General features: G+C 35.1%; 1 protein-coding gene across 1 annotated transcript; it reads right to left on the bottom strand.

The window, feature by feature from the left end:
* On the bottom strand, positions 3,354-11,828 carry LOC109840061. Its single transcript, XM_020408558.1, has 5 exons — positions 11,478-11,828; positions 10,140-10,260; positions 4,058-4,308; positions 3,787-3,960; positions 3,354-3,697 (listed from the first exon to the last, which is right to left on the bottom strand). The coding sequence occupies exons 1-5, from the start codon at positions 11,679-11,681 to the stop codon at positions 3,608-3,610; spliced, it is 840 nt and encodes a 279-aa protein (XP_020264147.1). The 5' UTR covers positions 11,682-11,828; the 3' UTR covers positions 3,354-3,607.

The raw sequence follows: 12,950 nt of genomic DNA, 5'->3' as shown, positions 1-12,950 counted from the left end.
ATCAACTATATACTTGTTGAACAGGTCACCAACAAAGCGCGTTGATAATCTTACTCCTGAAGAGGTGTGGACTGGTTATAAGCCAAGTGTAAGACATCTCAAAGTGTTTGGCTCTATTACTTATGCTCATATTCTAGCAGAAAGAAGAAAGAAACTTGATGACAAATGCGAGAAGATAGTTTTTATTGGCTACAAGTCCGGAGGCTACAAAGTCTACAATCCTACTATAAAAAAGGTGATTGTAAGCAGAGATGTTATGTTTGCCGAAGAAGAAGTTTGGAATTGGGATCTAGAAACATAAAACGATTCACGTCGTACTCTCCTTGATATTCTTAAAGATGGTGTCCATGTTGCAACTGAAGAAGCACCACTAGCCAATGCTCCTGAAGCTCCAACCCCGCAAGTTCCATTAGAAGTTAAAAGACCAAGAAGAAATAGTCAACCATCAGTTTTGTTGAGAGATTATAAAGTAACTCCAGATGATGATGTTGATGCAGATGGAGATATAGCGCACTTTACAATGTTTGTAGATTGTGAGCCAGTTATATATGTTTGAAGAGGCTATTCAAGATCCTAAGTGGATAAATGCAATGGAAGAAGAGATAAAAGCGATTAAGAAGAATAACATGTGGTAGCTTACTAATATCCCACGAGGACATAAAGCAATTGATGTGAAGTGGGTTTTTAAAATAAAGATTAAAGCGAACGGCTAGGTTGAGCGGCATAAAGCAAGATTGGTGGCGAAAGGCTACGAGCAAAGATCTGGTTATGATTACCAAGAGATATTTTTTCTTGTTGCTAAAATTGAAACTGTTAGAATAACAATTCCCCTGAATGCACAGAAGCATTGGAATATTCATCAGATGGACGTGAAGTCAGCTTTTCTTGATGGGCCACTTGAAGAAGAAGTTTTTGTAAAGCAACCACTTGGATTTGAAGCAACCACTTGGATTTGTGAAGAAAGGGTGCAAACATAAAATATACAAGTTGAAGAAAGCCTTGTATGGACTAAAACGGGCGTCGCAAGCATGGAACAAAAGAATAGATTTTTTTTATTTTAGAAAAATGAATTTCAGAAGTGCTCCTCCGATCATGCCTTATATGTGAAGATAAACAACTGTGGTGATATACTATTATTACGCCTTTATGTTGATGACTTGATTTTTACAGGCAATAACATTAGTACGATTGAAGAGTTTAAGAAGTCGATGATGCATGAATTTGAGATGACAAATCTTGGCTTGATGTCTTATTTTCTCAGTATTGAAGTTGTTCAAGACGATGATGGGATTTTCATATGTCAAAAGAGGTACTGTGCAGAGTTGTTAAAGAGGTTTCAGATGTTTGATTGCAATCCTGTTAGAATTCCCTTAGAGGTTGGTGCTAAATTATCTCGAGAAGGTAATTGTGCACAAGTTGATTCTACTTATTTCAAGCAAATTATTGGGAGTTTGAGATGTCTCACATGCACAATGCTAGATATAGCCTATGGAGTTGGTTTAATCAGCAGATATTTGGAGGACCCTTGCTAATCTCATCTACAAGTTGCAAAGAGAATTATGCGGTATCTAAAGGGGACTTATGATCATGGTTTGTTTTATTCTTTATCTAATAATTGTGATGTTGTAGGCTATTCTGATAGTTATTGGAGTGAAGATCATGATGATCGTAAAAGTCCTTCTGGCTATATTTTTAATTTTGGCTCCACCGCATTTTCATGGTCATCGAAGAAGCAGTCTATTGTTGCACTCTCAAATTGTGCAGCGGAGTATGTAGCAGCTACATCGAGTGCTTGTCAATCAATTTGGTTCCATAATGCACTAGGTCAAATTCATATTCACGTTGAAGGTTCTACAAAGATTTATGTTGGCAACAAGTACGCAAATTGATTTGGCGAAGAATCCAGTCGCTCACGGAAGGAGCAAACATATTCATACTCGTTACCACTTTCTACGAGACAATGTTGAGAAGATTGAGATCATGTTGGTTTATTGCAAGTCTGAAGACCAAGTTGCGTGCGGACAACCTCACGAAACCTTTGACATTTGAAGTGTTTGTCAAGTTGAAGTGCATGATGGGAATGAAGACTTTACAGAATTAGGATTAAGAGGGGATGTTGAAGTTAATCCTAATTCTAAAATGATTTGAGTTTATTATCTATAGAAATTCACCTCTTTTATAAGAGTTTGTTTTGTTAGGAATTAGTTCATATTATTTATCTACAGGCTGTGAGTAGTTTGTCTTTAGAGTTTTTATTATATTAGAACTCTTGATAGATGAATTTTGTAAGCATTTAAATAGGCATTCATGCATCCTTGTACAAAAATAAAAAAGAAAAAAAAGTATACTGTAGCAACAACCAAAACAAAACAGAGAGCATAAATTTAGTTGTTCTCCCCCTTCCTCTCTCTTCATATATCTTGATTATTTAATTGCTTTTTTGTTAGTAGTTGATCCAACAAAAAGCTCAACAAATAGAGTGGCACTACAGGCACACCCCCAACCACACCTTGGGACACACCCCCTCTCTCAGCTACAGTGCACGGGGCCCACTTTAGATTTTTTAAAAAAATCTAAAATGGGCCCCGTGCACTGTAGCTGAGAGAGGGGATGTGTCCCAAGGTGTGGTTGGGGGTGTGTCTGTAGTGTTTTCCTGACGGAAAATATCTTTATGTTTAGAAGATTTTAGCAGAACTGATAGTATAGATAAGCTTAGGATTTTTTTTAAATTTAAAGGAAGATAGTAATTTAAGCTCTAAAACTACAGAAAACTAGTCAGTAACCTTCAAATTTCATATGATAATTAAACCTTGACAAAGTTAACAATTTCTTATCCATATCCAACCGGATTTACATCAAACTCTTTTTTTTCCTTACTACTGAACTAGTGAGCGAGCGTGTACATAACACGTACCGTATCAAATCTGCTTGCATCTATCGTCCGAGAAACCAGTAAGAAGCGCAGGCATTAGCAATTATGATAGCAAGCTTCTTCAAAGTCCACATAGGGAATATTGAAAGATTATTGAGAGTCATGAAAATAGACATTATTCAAACAAACATGAAGAGGGGTTATGCCTGTATGACCATTCGTATTCATCGCTGATGCATAAAATGTATTGTACCAGCAATTGCAATTGCATTTGATTACGAGGATGAGCCTTACGAATCAGAAATATCGTCCACATCCTCGCAAATATAACACCCAGTCGCCATCTCTACTGCTCATGATCCTGGTAAAAGACTGGACGAAGGATTTAAAGAGCTTTTGATCTGTCAATACTTTTGCATCAAAACCTGAAAATCTGAATATTGGGTCAAAGATATTAAGCACCAAAAACACCAACAAACCACAAGTAAATGATAATTTGAACCCGACGGCAGATATCTTTATAACAGACCTACTATGGAAAAGGATAGGGATTTTCCCATTACCTTGTTATCTGCTAAATCTTACCCCCAAAGCCCTATGATATTTTACTCTCCTCTGATTAAACATAAATTAATTCAATTTGGAAACCGTTACAATGGGAACAACATCAATAATCAATAAATTTTATCACTTCCGTCTTCCTTTTTTTCTTTGTTTAATTTCATCATTGGAGATTCACCCAAATATGTCAGGGTGAAACCTTCCTGGCATCTGGCTACTCTGCTGCTCTCGCATTAGTCGCAGTTTCAACTCATAGTTCTCTATCTGCAAAACAACCACCAAAAAAAGGTAAAATAAAAAACAAACAAAAATACCACCTTTATTGCATCATAAATGAACGTTTTATATGATACCTGGAGCTTTCTCAGCTGTTCGTCTCGCTGCGACATCATCTCCTTTAACTGTTGAAGCTCTATGCTGCATCTGTCAAATTCTTCCTTTTGCCCATGCAGGGTTTTAAACCCTCGCTTCCAAATGTCATTCTCCTGAAGCAGCTTTTCGACTTGTTCCTTCATTATTGCATGTTCCTATATTTACAACAATTCATTACCTCAGACGCATTCAAATATAACAATATTTGAGACATAGCGGTTCATAGCTTAATGATGAAACATGAGCATGTACCTTGTGATAGCTTTGAGCTGCTTCAGCAGAAGCTCGTGCGACAATTGATTTTTCCAAGCCCTCCAAAACCCTGGATGCACGAGCTCTGGCATCATCCATATTTGAAGCATTTGACATCTCTATCACAATCAGCTCAACCCATTCTGATCCAGAGCTTGGAAGATTGCAGGCCACAGATTGGTTCTCAGAAGCACCATCCCCGCCACAATGACTCAAATTACCTGTGATATTTTCAGTTACAGTAGTGTGAAAAAGTTAAATTGCCACTGGGATGCGCAAAGATTCTGTCTCCTTAGTTGATGCAGATATATGATTCCATTTGATCAAAAAAATTGCAAGAATAACTGTTGTTTGATGATCCTGATATGGCATACGCTTTATAAGTTGTGTTTGGTTGTAACATTATTCTGGGAGTTCTTAGTATGCAAGAACTAAGGTGCTACTCCAACATGCTCATGGTGAGAGATCCAGAGGCTTTTACCTAGCCATAAAACTATCAAAAACCAAAGATGAAAAATAGAAAAATACTAAGAAGTAAGAACAGCCTTTTGGTGCCTTTAACAAAAGGAACAACGGAAACTCTACATTTGAGTTTTGTTTCTTTGCTATGTCGTTAAAATTGCAAGCTTAGGATTATGAGTTGAAACTGATGCTTCAGATACACATTGGGCAGGAATTCTATTTGCAATTCCACCAAAATATTTGCGCTCCAAATTGGTATTAGAGCCTAGAGCCTGGTTCAAGGACAAAGATCAACCAATTATTCTTTACCTCCCAAACTTAATCTTCAAAGAAAAAGAGCTGCAAGAAGAATTTGAAGAAACTATGGTCTTAGGACCAATAGCCCGCCGTAAAAAATAACAATATGAGCTAATGATGAGCACATGAAGAATTACTTCCCCAGTACGATTCTTTGATCAAGATACAGCTCCAGAAACTGGTTAAAAGCATGATGGGACCAGCTCGACTCTAAAGATGAAAGAGCACCAAGGCAAATATAGCCAGAAAAAACGAGAGAATCCAAGGACATCGTCACTTTTCCACGAAGTTCAAAGTCATTATTTAAAGCAACTTTGCAAAAACTACTTTTCAAAAAGCTATTTTGCTAAAGTTACTTTATTAAAGAAAGATGCCTCCAAAAGATGCTTCCCAAATTTGTTGCTTGTCTATATAAGAGGGAGGTCGGGTTCTAAAGAGGGCATAAAAATTTAGAGAATAAGATAACAACATTGAGTCTCCTATAAAATTTGTTCCATCTTTTGTAAGTGGTATCAAAGTCGTCTGCAGACCTGGAATCCTATAGTAAAATCGTTGCAAGTTCTTCTTGTTATTAATATGATGTTCTAAATTTTCTTTCTTTCTCCAATCTGTCTTTATTATATAGTTTAATTCTGTTATTCTGTTTATATTAGCTTTGCTTATCAAGTTACGCCTGGAGGTAGAAAACAAAACTAGTATGTGCTCTCCTTTAAAGCAGCATGCTGGGATTGTGGTGACGTCTGTATGTAATAGCACGAGTGTTGTTAGTTTCGAGTCCTCATTTTCCTATAAACACTATTTCTATAAGGTTTGGGAATGGTTAGTTTTAGCCATTCTATATCCTCATCTCAAACAGAGAATCTTTCTTCTTGGGATCATGTATATCAGTTTTAGAGGATTCTATATCTTCTCCTGATAAACTATTTGTTTCTTTATTCATCATGTAAATTTGAGGATAACCATAATCCTCTTCACTATCTGTGTCTCATTACAATATTAATTCATAATATGAATTGTCGGAATGGATTCGAAGTTGGTTTATCTCTGAGATCCAATCCAAACTCAGATAAAACATCTTCTATAATTATTTTATTTGTATTTTTCTTTTATTAGCATAGCGGCCAACTTCTTGGCATATGAAGCATTTACATGTTTTCTTTGAAGTTTGGAGTTTCATAGTGTATTTTGATTTTTTTTGCATTTACATGTTTTCTTTGAAGTTTGGAGTTTCATAGTGTATTTTGATTTTTTTTCTCTTTGAGTTTTTCCCTTTTATTAATTGTTTTGTTTAGAAAACTTTCACTTTCTAAATTTATATAGTTTTTAAAATTTCTTTTGATAAAGCTTTCTCCTTCGGTAAAGCTGAGTACAACCATATTCCAAAAGATATCCTTGTATTTTGTCACAACAAAATTGTCCAATTTTCTTATGCCCTCTTTAGAACCTAACCTTCCTCTTATATCCTCTTATATAAACAAGCAACGAATTCGGAAATCATCTTTTGGAGGCATCTTTCTTTAAAAAAGTAACTTTAATAAAGTAATTTTAATAAGTAGCTTTTAAAAAATAACTTTTACAAGGTTGCTTTAAACAATGGCTTTGAACTTTTTGGAAAAGTGACGATGTCTTTATATTCTCTCGTTTTTTCTTGCTGTGTTTTCCTCGGTGTCCTTTACATCTTTAAGGTCGAGTTAGTCCCACCATACTTCTAATCAGTTTCTGGAATTGTATCTTGATCAAAGGATTGTATTGGGAAAATACTTCCTCTTGTACTCATCATTAGCTCATATTGCTCTTTTGCTCAGCGGGCTACCGGTCCTAAGACCATGATTTCTTCAAATTTTTCTTTCAGCTCTTTTCCTTTGAAGATTAGGGTTGGAAGATAAAGAATAATATGATTCTGTGTTATTATTTTCCCATTGTTATAATGGAGTGCTTCAAAGAATTCAATTGCTGCTAATTTTTCTTCTTCTTTAAGGTCATTCTTTTTCATTAAAATGGATATGCCTGAAAAGTGGTTCCCTTGTTAAGGGATCTATCCTCCAAATTTGATAAGAATGGCTCTTCTCATATGGTCAATATGGTGAACTCAAAAACCTTATGATATTTTCCTCTCTTCAAGTGTCTGACTACAAATACTAGGAATGAAGGATTTATATTCTTCGGGTCTAGTTTTATCAATATATAATTTATGAACTAGCCCTTTTGGATGTGTTCTTTAAAAGAGGGAACAAGCTCAAAACTTGCTAGTATCCGTAATCGGACATATTGATTTAATATAACCTAGGATGCTGATTTGAACAATCCCGTCGTCTTTTAGTTTTTCAAAAAAATAAAGCATTGTCTGATCATTGATCAGATTCCTCTGGTAACTATCAAACATGTCTCTTAATTTTCGTTGGGCTTGATATTCAGAGATATCAAACTTAAAGTAATGGACTAGTTTGGCGAAGGCGTCTATTTTTGTTATTGCCAAATCTTTAATCTCAATTTCTTCAAGGATAGTCCTTAGAGCTTGATCCTAAAGAAATTTTCATTTGTTCCTTTTCAGTCTTTAGTGTCGTTGACATTGTCAAGGTTGATTGACTCACGAGGTTTTCCATAATGCTTCTAAATTTATGGTACCCTTTCTCAAGATTTTGAATCTTGCGATTCTTTTTCTTGGTAATTTTTTTAATGCCGAGATACATGCATTAGTATATGGAGCGGAAACCTCATTTTTTTAGAGTTTCTTCCAAAGGTTATTGATAGCAATGTAGTCTTCTTCAGGTAAACTGGTGTTGTACAAGTTTTTTACTACATCCTTGAACTGCAATGGCATTTTCTAATATCCTTAGGGAGCGTTAGGCTTCTTATTTGGAGGAGTTTTATCCTCTCATTTTGTTTTACCCTTTATCTTAACAAATTCATTACTTATTGCCTCTTTTGTTGTGAGATTTTCTTTCATGCTTGATGCACTTGATACAATAAGGACAATCATAAGTATTGTCAGGTGTGGTAATTATTTTAATATATTACGCTAACTGATGAGTATACTTTTGTTTTGCAAATTGTGCATCAAGACTTATTATAAAGCTCATTCATCTCAGTACTTCATTATATCCATCAGTAATCATTTTTCTAGATTGGTAAGGAATCAGGCAATAATTTTAATGTACTTTTCCTTAATGTCTATATTAAGATGTTTGTTGATGATTTGAGTTATTTGAGGTATTGGGGATATTTCTTCCATACCTTTTTCCTTTAGGTCAAATTAAGGAGGAAGAGGTACTTTGCATTTACTGGGCTTTTTGTCTGGTAAGAAACTAGTCATGCTAGAAAAGAAAGCCAGCACCAATATTAGTAAATCCAGTAATATATCAAATAGTATTAAATATAATTCTCTAATTCCATGGATCATCTTATTTGCACATTTTTCTCAATTAAAGAATTAATTTTCTTTTCAAGAAATTGTGCAACAGCTTGATTATCTCTTTAAATAATGAACTCAGACAATAGTAAGTATATTTTTAAAGAACTAATAGTGTTTTGATAGCTAATAATTCTTTATCATATGTAGCATAATTTTTTTCCAGTCCTTTAAATTTTCCAGAGCAATATGCACATATTTCAGGGTCTAATTGGTTGATCTTTGTCCTTGAACCAGGCTCAGATACTAATTCGAAGCGCAGATGTTTTGGTGGAATTACAAATAGAATTCCTTACCAATGTGTATCTAAAGCATCAGTTTGTATAACTAATGTATCTCTAGATTGTGGTTGATAAAGATTTTTTGTTCTTTTATTTCTTTTTTGATGTTGCCAATTTCTTGTAATTGTTCATCATTGAGTGCTATTTTAATTTTGTCAGTATCCCAACAAGTTACTCCATTATTATTTGTCTTTATATTTTCTTCTGTTCTTCAATAAGTTTATTCTAAAGCGAAGAAATCTTTTCGGAGAGATTAGATATATACTTTTTTCCATAATTTAGTAAGCCTAGAAAGCTTTGCAGATCTTTTAGAGTTTTACAATTACCTTTGAACTCTTTGATCTTTGTAATGATACGATCTTGTAATTCAACATGACCACATTTATTTTTTTTTCCCTAAAAATTTGATATCTTCTTTCATTAAAGCTATCTTTTTAAGAGATAAAATAACGTGATTGAGCAATAGTTGTGCTACTGCTATCAGGTGTTCTTTGTGTTCTTCTTTAGTTTTTGAGAACACTAGGATGTCATCTATGTGACAATAATGAACAGTAAATGCTCATATGGTCATTAACTATAAAAAGGTAAATGAAGCCACCAAATTTGACATTTTCTTCATCCCCAACAGTGAATTAATATTATACAGAATCCGAGATGCTAAATAGATCAATAAATCCGATGCAAAATCAGGATTCTGGTAAATTAAAAGGATGCAGAAAGCAAAAGGCTAACAGCATTCAGTTGTCCTAATGGTGGACATTATGAATAGAACATTATGTCATTTGCCCTAAAAAATGCCCCTCAAGTGTTCCAGAAATGGATGAATAGTATTTTTGGGCATTTACTCTTTGTTGTTGTCTACACAGATGACATCCTCAGGGATAGGGAAAACAAAAAAAAAATCCTAAGAACAACCATCTTAATCATAAGGAACAATAGAATTAAACATTTGAATTTTTTTTCTTTGTTATGTCATTAAAATTGTAAGTATAGGATTGTGAGTTGAAACATTGTGTTCTCTACTGCGAAATATGACATACTCTTGGCAGAAAGCAAGCATAAAAAAGAAAGTAGATGATTTACATGTTCAACATACTCACAAGTATATTAAAAAAGATGTAAATTAGTATATGCCAGCAAGCCCTGTGCTAAGAAAGGGCATGATACTCGAGGATTTTGCTGCTCCAAACATTTGCAGTGAAGTTATATAGGATACAACTAAAATGACTGCAGAATTGGTCTATTCGCTATGGATGTGTCCAAACAAAATGCAACTTCTAAGCCACTCTTATTTAACACAACCCAACTTACTTCAAAGTGCACTTTCAGCACTTAGGCACCTTCCTAGGCGGCTGGCCACTGTGTCCAATACCATGGAGTCCAGAGCTTTGCATGAATGTTAAAAGATAAGTCATATTAAAGCAGGTTGACATTAAAACCAAAGATCAAGTTGAAATATAAAATCTAATGGTTAAGGTTAGAATCAAGAGAAGTTGTTATAAGATCAATCAAAGTTTAGTATTATGATGGAAAAAGCCTAGCACTAAAATCCAAAAAAAATGCGCGGCATTGGCCATGCCGTATCAGAAAGCTAGATGTCATAATAATAAATGGTTTAATGTGAATTTTAAACTGAGGTTGAAATAAGTGAAAAAGTCTAATTCTGCCCTCGCTGACTCCAAATGGAGATTATTTAAATTCTTTATCGCAATGTCCAAGTCATTGCCTGATACTTCAAGTGCTTTCGCGAGCAACTAAAAGAATGTTGACAGAAAATATAAGTGAACTATCAATTGTAAGAAATCAAACAATATGCTTATGTTACAACATAAAGAAAGATAAATAAAGGTTGACAAGCGTGTTTCAAATAGCAATTGTCATTTTCGAAGAGAAAATAATGCTAATAATAATCAGATAAAATGATTAAATATAAAAGGGAAAAAAATGGACACTAGTTGTTAATTGATATAGACCATTTGGTTAGTTTTGGAACTGACTGTAGGAAGACATATATGAAAAAATCAGTATGATATTCAACATACATGAATTCCGTGCGCATGAAGTTTATTGACAATTCGGCCTTTACATTAAATCTTTAAGTGGAACTAAAATTAACATCACTATCTTACGAAATAAGCTCGCCTTCACATTGGTTCAGATGTCCATAGAATAAGAGAAAAATTTAGCCTGTATAATGTCCCCTAATCCCCAATTAATCGGAATAAAGGCTTTGTTGTTATAGTTGTCACCATTGTCGTTATGTACTAATATCGCCAATTACAGATGCAAGCATCCAAACTGAGATATTCTCTAAATTTTTTTTAATTTATTACTTCCGTCTTATGGGGTCTTATAGTTATAACATCTGAAGAGTTACTTGGATGAGCCAGGTTGCATTCTCATATCCAACTACACCATCATTTCAAAGATTTTCCCGTTTCGGTTCTTACAAACTTTGATTTAGATTTCCTTTTCTTCTGAATGAAGTGGACAAGTATGCAAGGCAGAACAAAGACATACCCCCAAAATCTTCATCAGCAACCTAATCGGGCCTAAAGAAAAAGACATTTTTTAATATTAAAGACCATTGCTAAAGGCCTTTGTTAATGCATAGGATGATCATTTGAAATTCCTATACTTAGCCAAAATTTACTCTTAGAGTGACAAAACTTACAATCATTGCAGTAGTATCACCAAATGGCCTTCGTTTTAACAGGAAGGGTAATTTTATTAAATGTCTCTAGCGAGTTATTACTTAAATATCAATAGTCATTACTAGTATTATTATCTATACGACATTTTTTTACTGTGATGTGAATATGATCGAGTAAATTTCCAAAGTTGCTACTTTTTACATCATTTTCAAAGAAGGAGAAAGAAAATAATCACCACCAAAATTCCTTCATATCCAATCAAAAGTAATTATACGAAAAACACAACAACAATTCAAGGACGGGCATAGAAATATTACCTCCTCATCCATATCAGGAAACAGAGCCCTAAGCCGATCAACTGGAGAAACAACGGTCGAAGGTGGTGACGTGACCGAGGCCGGAGGCGGAGAGAACTGGAGGGCGGCGGAGCACCGGATCCTCTTCGAGGCTGGAACAGGCGTATGGTACTCGTCCTCGAAGAAGCTCGCCGGCGATCTTTTGCCGCACAATAGCACAGACATGATGATGATCGAAGCTCTGAGCTTCTAGGGTTTCTGATTATTTTTGGGAAAGCAGAGGGATTGATTCTAGGGTTTGAAGGAAGCTGAAGGAGAGAGAAAGGGATCGAGGGTAAAAGAATAAGGGCGTACTTCGGTTTAAAGATTAGGGAAAGGCTTCGTCCGGTAAAAAGGAATCGAACTGTACATATTGGGCTGAGCTGGGCCTAATTGACTGGACTGTGATCTTTGACCAAAAACAGGCTGGATTTATATGCCCACATATTGGGTCCACTTTTATGCCTTGCCCATTATGTTTTGGGAAATTTCTAGCCCCCAAATAAAGAGACAAATTCACCATGTCCCAAGAATAAGTAAACAAATTTAATATCTCTAAAATTAAATTTTGTAATCAATCACCCCCATCCAGCTCATATATGTCCTTATTAGTGTATTTTATTTAAAAAAAATCCCAAAATGCCCCTTTCTCCTTAAAAAACCCTTAAATGATCTTAATTGTTCTCCTCTACTCCGACCCTCGATTCCGATCGACAACAGCGGAACTCGTCCCTCCCTCGAACCTCTCAAGACTTCTTGCACCACCACCTTCCCCTTCCCTAACGGAAATCCCAAAATGCCCCTTTCTCCTTAAAAAACCCTTAAATGATCTTAATTGTTCTCCTCTACTCCGACCCTCGATTCCGATCGACAACAGCGGAACTCGTCCCTCCCTCGAACCTCTCAAGACTTCTTGCACCACCACCTTCCCCTTCCTCATTCTCTCTTCCAACCTCTCCGTCAATAGCATCCTCATCACTCACACAAACCTCTTCATTAGCGAACCTCGCGGCATCTACAATGCCGCCATCCCTTTTCCTGCCATCGCCACCATCAATCCCACGTCACTGATAAAACCCAACTGGACTGAAGTTGTTATTCTTATGAGTTAGATATTAAGATCTTGAGTTTATCGTTAAGTCGTTAAGATTTTTAGTTGGTTGTTACGATTACATATTAGTTCAGCTTGGTTGTAAGGTTACATATTAGTTATTAAGTTTACAGTATAGTTGTTCAGTTTATATATTGGTTGTTAATGTTATAGTTTAGTTGATAATGTTACATGTTAGTTGTTAAGCTAGCTCACAGCTTTGTTACTAATATTAGAGTTTAGTTGTTAAGCTTTATAGCGTAGTTGTTAAGTTTATATGTTAATTATTAAGATTGCAGTTTAGTTGATAAAGATGCGCGTAAGTTGTTAAGTATATAATTTAATTATTAAGGTTGCAGTTTAGT

The sequence above is a fragment of the Asparagus officinalis genome, chromosome 5, assembly GCF_001876935.1.
Source record: "Asparagus officinalis chromosome 5, Aspof.V1, whole genome shotgun sequence".
NCBI classification, from domain to species: domain Eukaryota; kingdom Viridiplantae; phylum Streptophyta; class Magnoliopsida; order Asparagales; family Asparagaceae; genus Asparagus; species Asparagus officinalis.
This window is presented reverse-complemented; position numbering and strand designations above follow the sequence as displayed.